General features: G+C 40.5%; 1 protein-coding gene across 6 annotated transcripts in view; it reads left to right on the plus strand.

The window, feature by feature from the left end:
* Positions 1-14,585, plus strand: part of CES2 (carboxylesterase 2) — a 36,838-nt gene that overhangs the window by 13,846 nt on the left and 8,407 nt on the right. Inside the window, exons 1-8 of one of the 6 annotated variants that reach the window (XM_075940069.1) lie at positions 495-642; positions 4,314-4,518; positions 6,812-6,950; positions 9,193-9,326; positions 9,915-10,068; positions 10,242-10,346; positions 11,319-11,426; positions 14,269-14,409. In XM_075940069.1, the coding sequence (XP_075796184.1) occupies positions 4,517-4,518; positions 6,812-6,950; positions 9,193-9,326; positions 9,915-10,068; positions 10,242-10,346; positions 11,319-11,426; positions 14,269-14,409 (783 nt within the window). In that variant the 5' untranslated portion in view covers positions 495-642; positions 4,314-4,516. Of the gene's footprint in view, positions 1-494; positions 643-742; positions 1,742-4,313; positions 4,519-6,811; positions 6,951-9,192; positions 9,327-9,914; positions 10,069-10,241; positions 10,347-11,318; positions 11,427-14,268; positions 14,410-14,585 lie in introns of those variants that run through there. The other 5 variants (XM_006130553.4, XM_075940070.1, XM_075940065.1 and 2 more) reach the window with 5 other exon arrangements.

Genomic DNA, 14,585 nt, shown 5'->3' on the forward strand with positions numbered 1-14,585 from the left:
AGGGGCGGGTTTCCAGCACGGCGGTTGCTACGGGCACCTGCGAGGACTCGCCTTGAGCCCCCCCCCCCCCCTCGCAGCGTCCCGCCCAGGAATGGGCAGCAAAGCAGCTGCTAAGTGCTGCGTGGCGGGGCGCCTGGGGAGGGGGGTGGAGCAAGAGCCCGAGGCGCGGTCCTGCGGAGTGTCAGAGGCTAACACGAGGCTGTTTAGAATAGTGATAGAAATGCAGCCGTGTTAGTCTGGGGTAGCTGAGGCAAAATACAGGACAATGCAGCACTTTAAAGACTAACAAGATGGTTTATTAGATGATGAGCTTTCGTGGGCCAGACCCACTTCCTCGGATCAAATAGTGGAAGAAAATTGTCACAACCATATAGACCAAAGGATACAATTAAAAAAAAGTGAACACATATGAAAAGGACAAATCACATTTCAGAACAGAAGGGGGATGGGGGGGATGGTAAATGTCTGTGAGCTAATGGTATTAGAGGTGATAACTGGGGAAGCTGTCTTTGTAATGGGTAAGATAGTTAGCGTCTTTGTTGAGACCCACCGACGCGTAGAGTGTCGAATTTTAGCATGAATGACAGTTCAGAGGATTCCCTTTCAAGTGCAGATTTAAAAGGCTTCTGGAGCAGGATGCAGGTAATTAAATCGTTGAGACCGTGTCCTTTCTGGTTGAAATGGCAAGAAACTTTTTTCTTTGTGATCCTGTCTAATATCTGTTTTGTGAGCATTGATCCTTTAGCGAAGTGTCTGAGACGTTTGTCCAATGTACAAAGCAGACGGACACTTTCGGCACATGATAGCATAAATTATGTTTCTGGATGCGCAGGAATATGTATTTTTGATCTTATAACTCACTTGGTTTGGTCCAATAGTGGTATCAGCAGAGTGAATATGTGGACAAAGCTGGCAACGGGGTTTGTTGCAAGGCTATTTAGTGCCTTGAGCTTTCGTGGGCCCAGAGCCCACTTCTTCAGATGAGCTTGAGCCCATCAAGTGCACCCCAACAGTAGCCGAGCGAAAACGAGTCACTGCCACATCATTACCACAGGAGCTGCTCCCAGGCGCTGTGGATGGAGGAAGGGCACTTCCCTCTGAATGCATCAAAGCACTAAGAATAGTAATAGAGATGTAGCCCTGTTAGTCTAGTCTAGCTGAAACAAAAAAACAGGACTAGTAAACCATCTTGTTAGTCTTTAAAGTGCTACCTAGGCCTGTTTTTTGTTCAAAGCACTAAGTAACTCAGCTCAGTGACATGGCAGTGGTTTGTTTGAGCAATCCCAACAGGTAGATGTAAAGATTATAAACTCCCTGGGGCTGGGGCACTGAGCGCTTTGTGTTCAAAGTGCCAGACATACCAGTAGTCCCAGAAAGAATGATGAATTGTAGAACTTGTTTGCAGTATGTTTCGTTGTAGATCATCAGGATTGGTCTTGGTAGCTATGTTTCAACAACCTTTCCAGAAATGGCTTTTTTTTAAAAAATTGGCTTAGGGGTTGGGTGCAAATTAATTTCCTTATAACCCATATCTCTAGTGCCTTTTACCCAATGCTTATTTGGCTCTAGAGTTTAGTAACAAGCCCTTTAGTTAATCTTCTGACAGTGTGACCTTTGTACCTGCATTTGGCAATTAAAAGAAGAGAAGCAATTGCAGACATGAAAATACAGTCTGCTGTAAGAATTTGGCTATTCCAGTTTCTGATTTGTGCTGAATGCTTCATTGTGATTGCAGCTGAGGGTAAATAAAAACTCCTTTACTGATGGGAAAAGTCAAGAAGGGATTTAAGCATGGGGACCTTAAGGTGTTTTTAACCCTTCCAATCTGTTTTTCGTAGGTTGACCACACATGCCATATTAGAGGATTTGTCTTATATATGCAGCCCCTCTCCCCCCCAAAAAAGTGTCACTGTTTTTTATACTTGCTATACAGTCATCCTGGAGTATGTCACAAGTAGAACCCTGTTTGCCAACAGGGAACAAAAAGAGCAGTTGCCCCCATGTGTAGAGATTTAAAAGGGCCCAGAGCTCCTGTCTGCCAACACTGCTAGAGCAAGTGGGCGAACACTGCTCCCCTTTGAATTGTTGCTGGAGTGCTGCTCTGCATGACTTGGGGGAGGGAGCAGGGCATGCCATGGTCTGAGTGGTGCTAAGGGTTGACTGCCTTCAGCCTCACCTTTTCCACCGTGCCCTCGTATACCTTGCCCTGGGACCCACAGTGGCTGTCGGCCCCACTGAGTAGAACCTGGGATGTAAAATTTTGATTATTTGGCCACCTCAGTGTGTACCCCTTGTTGCAACTCAATTATGAATATGTTGACTATCACTGGTTCCAGTACAAACCCTTCAAGGGCATCACTAGTACGTCTCTCCATTATGAAAATGGGCCATATATGGCTACCCTTTGTTTCCTTCCTTTAACTAGAGAGTCTGGGAATACTTTCAGGAGCATCTAACAATCTTTAAATTAATTTAATCAGCCTGCCTCTGTTCATAAACAAACAAGAGCAGAAGTTTGTTAGCAGCACAGAACTCAGAATTCATTCTGCATTCCAGCTCTGCTCCTGGATGCTGAGCACCTACTATTTTGTGTGTGTGTGTGTGTGTGTGTGTGTGTGTGTGCACCTACTATTTTGTGTGTGTGTGTGTGTGTGTGTGTGTGTACTTGAGCCCAGAAGCACCTCCAGAGTCTGACTACGTCTTCTCTATGAAGTGCATAGGAAGCAAGGAAAGTTTAAATTGGGGGTGTTAAAATGTGTTTATTTTTGTAAATGTGTAACTGCTGAAATTTTCATTGGTTGCATGTTTACATGCAGGGCGCAGGTGCTCGTGAGAAGCTGGATTTTAAGCTAGCTCCTCGTGAGCACTGACTCCCACCTGCTCCCCTTCCTCCTGCTGCTGCCGCTGAATCAAGGCAACAGCTGTGCATGTAACCGTGAGGGTTAACCAATGTGCCCAGGCTCATCTGTTAAGCGTGTACATGGTTATACTTTCACATCCCTAGATTAAACAGGATGAAAGAAAGAAATTCTTCAAACCAAAAGCTGTCATTAACAATGGCTATAAGGGAAGTATTAAATAATATATTTGAAGGTGTTCTTAAAGATCTAGTAGTGACATTATTTCCCTTTTCAACTGCAAAGCAGCTTTTCAGTTATCAGTAAAATATCTAGCTTGGGCTAACCCTCATGCCTGAGAGTGTTCTGTATTAGCATATAACTGTCTGCTGTATGATTCCTGAATCTGGTCTTACATATCCTTATCCTACAAAGTTTCTAGCACCTCCTGGAAGAGGGGATGCTCAACACCTTGCTGGATCAGGACCATAGTTGGCCTGCTGAAGGAACACAATAGAAGAAATAATTTGTCATTTTAGTCACATTAAGTCAATTGAAGGGAATAAACCCCTTATTAAGATAATTATTTGTTTCCCAGCAGCACCCAAATAGCATAGAACATGAGCACTTCAGGGTGCCTCAGACAAGAGACAAAATAGTGGAATGGTTGCAGGGGAGTAATCAAAGTGGTGATTAACCACGTTTCAACAATATAGTATCAGTTAACCCATAATTTTTGTAAGTTTTGAAAAACTTGCAGTATGTTCCTAATTACACCGAAAATCTCACTATCAGCATATTTCTGCTTCTGCGTGGGAAATGTCAGAAAAATCTTGAGGTGAAATATTGTAAGGGAAAAAATAATTCTTTCCACTCCACTTTGATGTACACTAGCAAACGCATGAAAGGACTAAGAAAGATTTATATATTGTAAAGCCAGAAGGATCAGCTCGTCTGACCTCTTGCATTAAACAGACCATAAAATTTCACTCAGTAATTTGCATCAAGCTCTTATCTTGGGGTTGAGCTGCTTGAACATATATTTTTAAAGACATTCCATATTGATTTAAAGACATAAAATAATGGAGAGTCCACCATATGACTTAAATTGTTCCAATGATAAATTACTATTATTGATGAAAAATTACAACTTATTTTTAGCCTGGATTTATCTAGATTCAGCTTTTAGTTATTGGATCTTGTCATACCTTTTCCATTTAGCTTAAAGAATGATCTACTATCTCAAATCTTCCCTTGTAGGTACTTACAGAGTATGACTAAGTCCGCTCAGAACATTCTCTTAGATAATGTAAATAGACAGAGTTTCTTGTTATTTTTTACAAATATAAATTTTTACAATACTTACAAGAATTTCACTTTAAGGAAGTTATTCCTGGAAAAAAGTGGAAGCATGTGATGTCTCAGGAAATTTGCCTCATTGAGAATTTGCTGATATTTTATCAATATATTGTACAGGACATAAAGGTGTGCAACCAGAAGTAGCTACCAAATATGGACGTCTCCAAGGAAAGCGGAGTAGCGTGAAAGGAACAGATAGGCTCGTGAATGTTTTTCTTGGAATTTCTTTTGCAAAACCACCTCTTGGATCCCTGAGGTTTTCACCCCCACAACCAGTAGACCCGTGGAAAGGTCTAAGAGCTGCAACTTCCTACCCACCAATGTAAGATCTGATTGTTTTAGGCTTTGCTTATTGACCCAGTTTAGTAAATGATTTTGAATTGAGTCACGTATGCCTTTTATCCCATTACTGAGATTGTGTAACTTTATGTAAAGGAGTTTGGCTTTGTGGAATGTGTTTGCATAGTAATAAGTCCCATAAGGAATGTGTGAAATTCTTAAAATCTTCCAGTCATTTCTCTTGTGAATTGAAAGGTGTTCTTGTCCTTTACCAAAATAGCTCGATAACATCAGACAACCACAGGTTGAACCTCTCTAATCTGGCACCCTTGACCAGTTCTGAACGAGAGAATTTTCCAGACGAGGGGAGGTCAAGATTGTCTAGCAGCATTACCAACACTTAGGAGTAAATTAGAGCTAAATATCAGCATAGAACATGGAGAGCTAGGACTGGTGACTGTAAACAAACTTTATGGGACCATGGAAAACTTGGCCACACCCATGAAATTGGACATCCAGCTAACTAGAAATATTCTGGACAATGGAGGTTTCTGGACCAGAGAGTTCTGAACTTGAGAGATTCAACCTGGAATGTTCAGTTAGAATTCCATGTGTTAGCTGTGAAAATTATTGTTTTATTTTAGAAAACAAGAATAAACGTTTACATTTAAATATTAGATACTCTGCCACCTAGTTAATGTTGCCCTCAGTAAATAAATCTAGAATACATACACTGCTAGATCACTTTAACGGGCCAAAAGCTTTGGAGAAAATATGTTATTGATTTTAAGAGTAATTTCTATTTTCATGGCCATTAAAATAATTCTCACTGTTATTCAGTGATATCTCCCACTTTATTCTCCTGTGTAGACTTAGCTGAGATCAAGGAAGCCATTCTCATTAGGGGTTTATGCTCGATTTCCCAACATCTCCAGCATATTGGCTGGAGGGAGCTGTAAGGGACCATGCAGCCCTTTGTATGGGAGCAGAGTGAATATTTCAAAATAATGCTTTTGGCAGTATTTGTGAAAATAAATTGATAGCTTCATTATTGTTTCACACATTTCCAAGCAAAATTATTCCCCAAAGATCCATTGAGTTGGACTTTGATAAGACAACCTGAATCTTTAAGAACTCCTTTGGATATACACTTTGGTTATGATTTGCGCAAAGCCAAAAGGGATGTGTATTCCAATAAGAGGCAAATCTACATAATGCTGGGAGGATACAGGCGACATGGGGTTTTTGTTGTAACTTAGATCAGTATTTGCAATTTTTGGTTAAAGCTAGTTTCCTTCTGTAATGGATAGGAGGAGTGCTGGCCATTACCCGGTGATTAAGGGGTTAAACTCAGGTAGCTAGCAGGAGGATTGGCAGGGGGCCAGAAGAACCAATCGAGATAGAGTGCTGAAATTTGAATTGGATCTAGATACCTTGCCTGCTTTCTTTTTGTGGGAAAGTTAAACCAGGAGTTGAAAGACATAGAATGATTTAAACCCAGACTGGACTACCATGCCTCCAAGGAATCCAGGGCATGGAAGTAAACTGAACAAAGAGAAGATTGTGAGTAAATAAAGCGGGAAAGTTAATCTAGTTGTGATCAGGGTATTTTTCTTTATTTTGTGGTTTGGTTTGAACTGCTCTGTGTGACTCTATGCCTCCCTTCCCCATTTACCATCTAAGAATTGTCCCAGATATTTTCTGTGTTTTAATATGTTTTCCTTGGTTGCTCTGTAACATCTAGCAACCAAGTATGCTTTATCAAATATATCTTTTGTTTTGTAATAAAAAACACTTTTTTAAGGTGATGATATGATTCTTGTGTCCTGGAAAATACAGGAGGTCTGTCTGTCTCCCTGTATGTCTGCATGCCTCAGACTAAGAGGTCAGTTACCAGAGACTGCAGCTTGTTTTTCTCTTTTCTTTTTTCAAGCTCTCTTGTGGTAACAGAGCTTGGGGTACCCCTGGGGGAGAATTCAAGTGTTCACCCCCGGTTCTAGGGATAAAATCACTTGATGGTGGCAGCACCCCCACAAAAGTCAGTGAATTCATGACTCTGGGAAAGTTTTTGTAACCAGAGCTTGTAGATGCATGGTATATTTAAAGTCTTTGCGGACCCCCACTTTCTGCCTTTTGAGTGCCAGCGTGGGGAACAGCCCTGATACATTCTTTTAAGATAATGTGGTGTTGTGAACTAGATATTTTTGGATCACTCTGAAAATATGTTCAGCGTTAGAAATGCTGTTATTAGAAATTTAGTATAAGATGTAATTAACATTATGATCATGTATTACTATCATTTTACTGAACATTAACATTTTCATTATATCATTAAGGTGCCTGCAAGACATGGAGTGGATAAAGACATGGACAGCAATGTTAAAAGCTGAATGTCCTCCCTTAACAGTCTCTGAAGATTGTTTATACCTGAATGTGTACACTCCTGCTGATTCAAACCAAAATGCTAAGTTACCTGTAAGTGTAACCACCACTAGGTAGATTTGAACATAAGATCTCTGAAGCTTAGTGTAGGAGCCTCTACAGCTTGAGTTATAAAGTCAGTTGGCTCTCAGCTTAGGCTATAGAGCTCACTCATACTTATCTCTCGCTATAAGTGGTCTAAGTACCACTACATGAGACAATGAACCACACGCATTTGGTGTGTGGGTTACATGAGCAAAGCTACTTACTAGCTATATCTGTAGCTTCATCTTTGTGCTTTATTACAGCGGTTCCCAACCTTTTTTAGTCCGCGTAGCCTTTGGCTTTTAGTAAACCTTCCTGTACCCCCTATTCAATATGAAAGGAAATAAATTCTAAGCTCTAGAATCCACAACTTTTTTCACTAACATTCCTACTTTTGGAATATTTCAATTAGGACAATCTAGTTATTTATCAAATATTGCCCGAACCCCCTTGACAAGCTTCTCATACCCCCTGGGAGTATGCATACCCCAGGTTGAGAACCCCCTGCTTTATTAGATTGTTTTAGTGTGATATAGCTAACCAGCAATGTTGGAAGTAGTGTCCATTTCACCTTGGTCCTCTATAGTGTTAAAGTATTGAACGGAGGCCCTCTAACGTTTGGTAACATAAAGAGTATTTGGTGATAAATGTTTTTTATATAATGCCCATTTTTCCTGCCAGCAAAAGAACTCCTAAGAACAATTTACAGCTGAGTGAGGCTGTGTAGAGCTCATGTTGAGCTAACCAAAAGGAAACTCCTTTTTGGCTCACCTCATAGAGCTTCTTTTTATGGATAATGAGCGTTCAGATTTGGGAGATATATGCACAGCATATCCACCTTCCAATGGATAGAATCTGCCAATGGCAGCCTTACTCTACATAAGGTCCTGATTTTCCCATGCTTCTTTCCTGCATACCAGACCTGACCCCATCTACCAGAATACTAGCTGTAATTTCCTGTCCGTGGTCACATTTGACTCCAGCATTAAATCTGTCAGATTGAATCTGTTTCCCTGTCCACACAGCTATGATTTATCCAGAACCCTCTTATCTCCTGTGTTGAATGCTGCAACCTCCTCCTCTCTGGCCTCCCTCGCATCCACCTTGCTTCCTCTTCAGTCCACACAAAATGTACCTGGTTCTTTGTCTCATTTTGATTATCTCCTTTTTCTCTCATTATGACCACAACAGCCCTTCTTTGAATCTTTCTCCATTTCATTGCATCAAGATCAGTATGCTAGCCATCACCTTTAAGGGCCTTTGTAATTCTTCCCCTCCCTATTTGTCTTACCTTGTCTCATGTTATGACACATCCTCTTACATGCTTTCTCTGCACCACAAATTATGTCAGCCTTTGTTACTGTATCTGTCTGCTTTTCTCACAACCTTCTCCACACTTTCTTCCATATTGCTCCTTGTGCTTGGAATGCCCTTTGTGAGTTCATCTGTAGGACCCTTTCCTTTCATATCCTTCCCTGTGGTCTACTTCTTCCATGACATATACAAGTAATTAGCTTGCTAAGGCATCTATATATTTCATTTAAATTAATAATCTTTTACTCTATTGTGATGTTCACTAGCCTTTCTGGTTATTCTAATAACTTGGTTATTAATGTTAACCTGTGCTTCCTCTTTCAGCTTCCCACTACTTTTCTTCTATCCTTTTTCATCATTGTCAGATTTTAAATTAGCTTGTAAACTTTTCAGAGTAAGGATCGTGACTTCTTACCTATATTGCAAGGTGCCCATCATTCCTTTGGGTACTGTAAAATAATAAAAAATAATCATCGTTATGCTGAATCACGGAGAGGTGCACCTTTGCTAGAAATACAAAGTCAAAAGCCACAGCAAACAGTTGAACAACAGAAAATGCTATATATCATGTTAATAAGATAACTTGATTAGTTAAATCAGGCTCTGACACCCTTTGAAATGTCAAAGTACACAAGTATAAATGAATGAATGATACTGGGTAAAAAGGGTACTTTAAAATACATTATCGTGATCTTGGCAACAAAAGTAAATAAAAATGTATTAATCCTGAGCATGGGTCACTTGTCACTTCTGACAGATTAAGTGTTGTACATAAACAACATGTTTTCTTTTTTTCTTTAGTACTATCTAAAATTGAATTGTTGCTTTAAAAATAATAATCCTGTTTATAAAAATTGTAACCTGCAACCCTTTGATTTATTACTAAATTAGCAAGTTCATTGTTACAAGTAGTTCTAACTGAGCTTACTTTTTTCAGGTTATGGTTTGGATCCATGGAGGAACTTTATGCATAGGTGGGGCTTCGATATATGATGGGTCAGCATTAGCCACGTATGAAAATGTGGTGGTGGTAGCTATCCAGTATAGGTTAGGTATCTCTGGATTCTTTAGGTAAGACATATTTTGTTACTATGGGTCTGCTCAAACAGGGTGTTAACAATACACACTCTCTCCCTCTCTCCAAGATAGGAAGTATGCTCATTATGAGTGAGCATGAATTTCTTCAGGCCCAAAGCCGAGGTCTTTGAAGAATAAATATATATCCTCTTCCTCCCTTCTTACTGCACAACTGCAGCATTTTAATGACAAAAAGCACCTATCCAGTTCTGCTCTGGGGACCCTGACATCAGTTAAAAATGTGTAGTCAATCGACAAATATAAAATACAGAAAGTTAATATAGTTAGACTAGCCCTAGACTAGAACTTGATATGTGCTTGTTACTAAATACTTTGTAATATTATGTTGTCTGAAGTTCATGTGGATAGTGGAAAATTATTCCTTTGAAAGTTAAGCATGGTCAGCAGAGACCTGTAGCACTTAGTGAAAGCCATAGGTTGAGACTCAGAAATAAACTTTCAGTAAGGTAGTGTAAGAATAAAATACCAGCATGGTTTTAATTCAGTAGAGCCAGTATTGTATGCCCAACTGTAAAGAATAAATATCCTGGTATACTCTATAAACTCTTTTTTTGATTTCAGTACTGGTGATGAACACGCTCGTGGAAACTGGGTCTTATTGGATCAAGTGGCAGCTCTTCAGTGGGTTCAGGAAAATATTGCATTTTTTGGAGGAAATCCAAAGTCTGTTACTATATTTGGAGCGTCGGCAGGAGGAATCAGTGTTGGAGCACATGTAAGTTTCCAATAAGTACCTTTGTATTAAGATTACTCAAATTTCAGGATTAAGAGTTTTAAGATTGAGTCTCAAGCCTCACCTTTAAATCTAGTTTCTGAAGTAAAGTCAGTCATGAATTATATCAAACCTGTACTTGAATATGTAAATTATATTCTTACTTTTGTTTGTAGATTTTATCTCCATTGTCAAAAGGTTTGTTCCATAAAGCCATATCAGAAAGTGGAGTTGCTCAAGTTCCTGGCTCTTTTATTTCCCATCTTCAAGTAGTTGCTAATGTAAGTTTTCAGTATTACCTTAGCCATATTTCTCTAAAATACTAATCTTCCAATGCCTGAAATATTGTAAAAATTGAGTTTTAAACTAACATCCAAATGTTTGCACCCTACTGTTCTTCCCTGGTGGAGAAGTTGATCTCTCAAAAATTTTATTTATTTGTTTGGTTGGTTGTTTATTTATTTGGAGGGTTTTTTTCACTTTAACAAAAATTTTAGAGTGAAATATCAGATTCTAATTTCCCTCTTTTTCTGTAGAATTTCAGCAACTCTACGAGGACTTTGAATGTTATGTTACAAGAGTCTAATGCCTGAGCTGCAACTCTGTTAGTTTCTGACTAAAGAAAGATGGGGTGTTGAGTTTTAGGTTTGTCTGAATTGAGCTGCAATAATCTGCCAAACTGAATAAGTTCATGTATTTAACTGGGAGCTGGGAGAAGTCCACAGCAGGTCTGCATCCTGTGTTGGTACTTTCTGAATCCAGGAGGAAAAATAGGAGTTAGAACTTAATTTTTCTAATGTTTAAAAAATAGGGAGGGGGGCACTTTGTTATTACAATGGGAACAGAAAAATATCTGTAATCAAAGTAGTCAGAATTTATACCAGAATTACAACTGAGAACTATCAAAGCACGTATCTATTTCAGATTAAGGAAGCTTTTAAAAATAGCCTGTTTTGCTTATAAAATTGCAGACAAATCAGAAAGTAGTTTTCAAGAATGGGGCCTGGAGACTCCTGTTCATATCTCCATCCATCATTATATGGGTATATCTGTATATACACACCCACCACTTGCACTAGGGCAAATGATGTGAGAAATGGAGAGTTGACATGGGAAGCATCTAATTGCTTCTGCACAATGGTAACTTGTCTAAGGTGGGCACTTCTTAAAGTCCATCGTATTAGAGAAGGTATTATTGATGCTTTGTCTTTATCACACCATTCTCATTGATTCTTTTTTTTTAATAATTGCAGACAATTGCTAATTTATCTGGTTGTGAGATAACCAGTTCTGCAATGGTTCAATGTTTAAGGAAGAAAATGGATAAAGAAATAATGACTCTGAATGCTGATCTACTTAAGGTATGTGAAAGTATTCCCATTAATTTCAATAGAAGGATTCACATTAACTTCAAGCCACATCTATATTTGTTGGAAGATCTACCCTGCAGCAGTCAGTCTTCCAGCATTTGAGTTAGCAGGTCTAATAAAGACCTGCTAAATCGAATGCTGACGGTGTCCCTGTCGACCATGGTACTCCTTGCAATTGTGAGGAGTAAGGGAAGTCAACAGGAGCATTTCTCCCAGTGACATCCCACTGTGGGAATGGCACCAAAGTTTAGCTTAAAGTGTGTTGACTCCAGCTACATTATTTATGTAACTGGAATTGCATACCTTAAGATGACCTTCCCCTATGGTATAGACCTGGCTTTAGTAAGCTTTGGACTGGATCCTTAATTCAGTTACTTATGTTTAGGGCTTATCTACATTTACCACACTTCAGTGGCACCACTGTAACTCTTCCAGTGAAGATGCTACCTACACCGATGGGAGAGCTTCTCCCATCAGTGTAGGTACTTCACCTTCCTGAGAGATGGTAGGTGTGTCAGTGGGAGAAGCCCTTCTGTTGATATAGTGCTGTCTACACTGAGGATTAGGCAGGGGCGGATATAGGGCAGGGCGAAGAGGGCAGCCACCTCGGGCCCCGCGCTTCAAGAAGCCCCGCGCATGCGCCGTGGCAAAGGGGGGCCCTGCGAAATTGTGCTGCCTTGGGCCCCGCAAAATGGCCATCTGCCCCTGGGATTAGGTCAGTGTAACTATGTCACTCGTGTGGAAAACCTACAACATTGAATGATGTGGTTATACTGACCCAAATTCATAGCGTACACAAGGACCGAGGCTTTGTCAACACTACCAACTTTAGACGACAAAACAGTGAAAGCACATGCACTGCAGTGCGACTTTTGGTAGGAAAAATGCCCAGTTTTGGTGACAAAAAACTTCCATCCCTACAGGAAACATTTTTTTCTTTTTCCTTCTCTTTATTATCAACAAAGAACCAGTATAGACACTGCTGTTTTTGTCAACAGAATTGGCTTCTGCCAGTATCCCACAATCCCTAGCCTGATGGTTCTGATCAGTGTTTTGATCTTTGTTGTCCTGCAGGCATGCGCCTCTCCCCTTTCACAGCTCCCAGAAGTATCTAACTGCTGAGTGGGCTGTTCCATTTGGGAAACAAAGAACAAATCATTAACTTGCTTCTGTTCTGCCTGTACTAGGAACACAGTGGCAGGCAGACTGCTGCTGCAGAAAGTTAGGGAGAGAGAAAGGTTGCAGTGTTGCTTTAACAGTCCTCACCGCAGAGAGCTCGTAGAGCTATTCAAGATGCCAGCACCAGCAGATGAGGGGGCATGGGAGATCTTGAATGGAATCACAAACTGCACAGCGATCAGCTCTGCCTTCTCACAACACTGCACTCTGGGATCCATACTCACAAAGAATTGTTCACACTGTCAGTGACCTTGCGCTCAATGTGGTCATGATTTGTCGACAGAAGATCAAATGTGAATACCCTCTGGCAATTTTATTTTGTCGACTTTTGGCTGTTGACATATGTTTTGTCAACAACCTTAGTAGTGTAGGCAAGGCATGAGTGTTTCTAACAAAGGTGGTCAACTGAGTCACAAAATTTGAGCCTGCATTTGAAACTTCATGAAATTCAAGAGTATCAGAAATCAGGACTTTTTAATTTTATGACATTTACTAACAAATTTACCCGGCATTGCTCTGATCATTATGAGGGTTCAGGGCAAAGGATGGGGCAGCTCCTCGGGCTTCCCACAGCATCTAGGGTGGCTCCCTGGGGTGCCCAGGGCCACACCATCTGGTTCCAGTTGTCAGCTTCTTTGGGGAGGGGGGCCAAAGCTACACTGTCTGACCCCACCCTACAGCTCCTCTGGGAGGTGCAGGAGTGCAGTGCCCAGCGGCTCTACCCTGAGGGGTTGAGGGCAACACAGCCTTGACCCCCACCCCCAGCCCATATCTGCTTTCCAGCTGGCCACTCTCTTCCTGGTGCAGCTGTCCCCTTGGGGTCACTGTGCAATATAGCTGTCCCTCAGATTCGCTGCCTCCACTGGTCATTGCGAAGCATGACTGTCCCTGTTCTCACCCCCTCCCTTTCTGTATTATGGAAAACAATGCCATTCAGGCACTTACAGTTTTTCTAGCACAACCAAACCCTCACCTTGCTTTAAGTTAGGATAAGAGGAAGCTGCCTAACAAATTTGATGGTCCTAGCTCTTAGTATTTAGGACAGGACTGTGTAGTACTTTAAAGACTAACAAGCTGGTTTAACAGGTGATGAGCTTTCGTGGGTCAGACCCACTTCCTCAGATGTAGGTCTGGCCCACGAAAGCTCATCATCTATTAAACCATCTTGTTAGTCTTTAAAGTGCTACACAGTCCTGTTTTTGTTTCAGCTGCACCAGACTAACATGGCTACATTTCTACTACTATTTAGGAAGCGTTCTTGAATAGATGGACAGACGCACAAAGCTTCAAAATGTAAAGTTAAAGACCATTAATAGTTTCTTTGGAAAGAAGTTCTAGTGGTCTAAAACTCTTCTGTGGCCCAGAAGTCCTCATGGACAACTGGCTGGTCCACTCCCTGATTTCATGGTCTTCCAGAAGTATCCAGATGGTTCACTTCAACATTTGGAGATGATAGGGGAGCCAACAACTATCCACTGGATTATTGGCCAGGCCAGTAAAGAGTCTTAAGGAAGAGAGGCTGCTTCTACATTGGACTGTAAGATACTGTATTAGAACTTGTATGACTACTTACTTTAGTCTTGGGTCTGCTCAGAAGTGTGAATTTTGCAATGTCATCTAGAGGAAAAAATAATTTTAATTTTTTTTCTTACAGCAAGTGTCATTTCTCCCCGCAGTCATAGATGGTGTATTTATTCCAAAGAAACCTGAAGAGTTACTGGCTGCCAAAGAGTTCAGTACTGTCCCATACATAATAGGAGTAAATAACAATGAATATGGATGGGTTATTCTTTCAGTAAGACATTTTCAATAATTTTTCTACACTAATCCCTATGATACAAAATAAGAGAATGTTCCATAGGACCAGAATCAAGGTATAGATCACGTTCATGTAGTATTTTAAATACAGTCTGCCATTCTGGTTCTATACTGCTTACTTTGTGTTCTTATTTTTTTAAATCAGACAGCACT

The sequence above is a fragment of the Pelodiscus sinensis genome, chromosome 12 (genome assembly GCF_049634645.1).
Source record: "Pelodiscus sinensis isolate JC-2024 chromosome 12, ASM4963464v1, whole genome shotgun sequence".
NCBI lineage: Eukaryota > Metazoa > Chordata > Testudines > Trionychidae > Pelodiscus > Pelodiscus sinensis.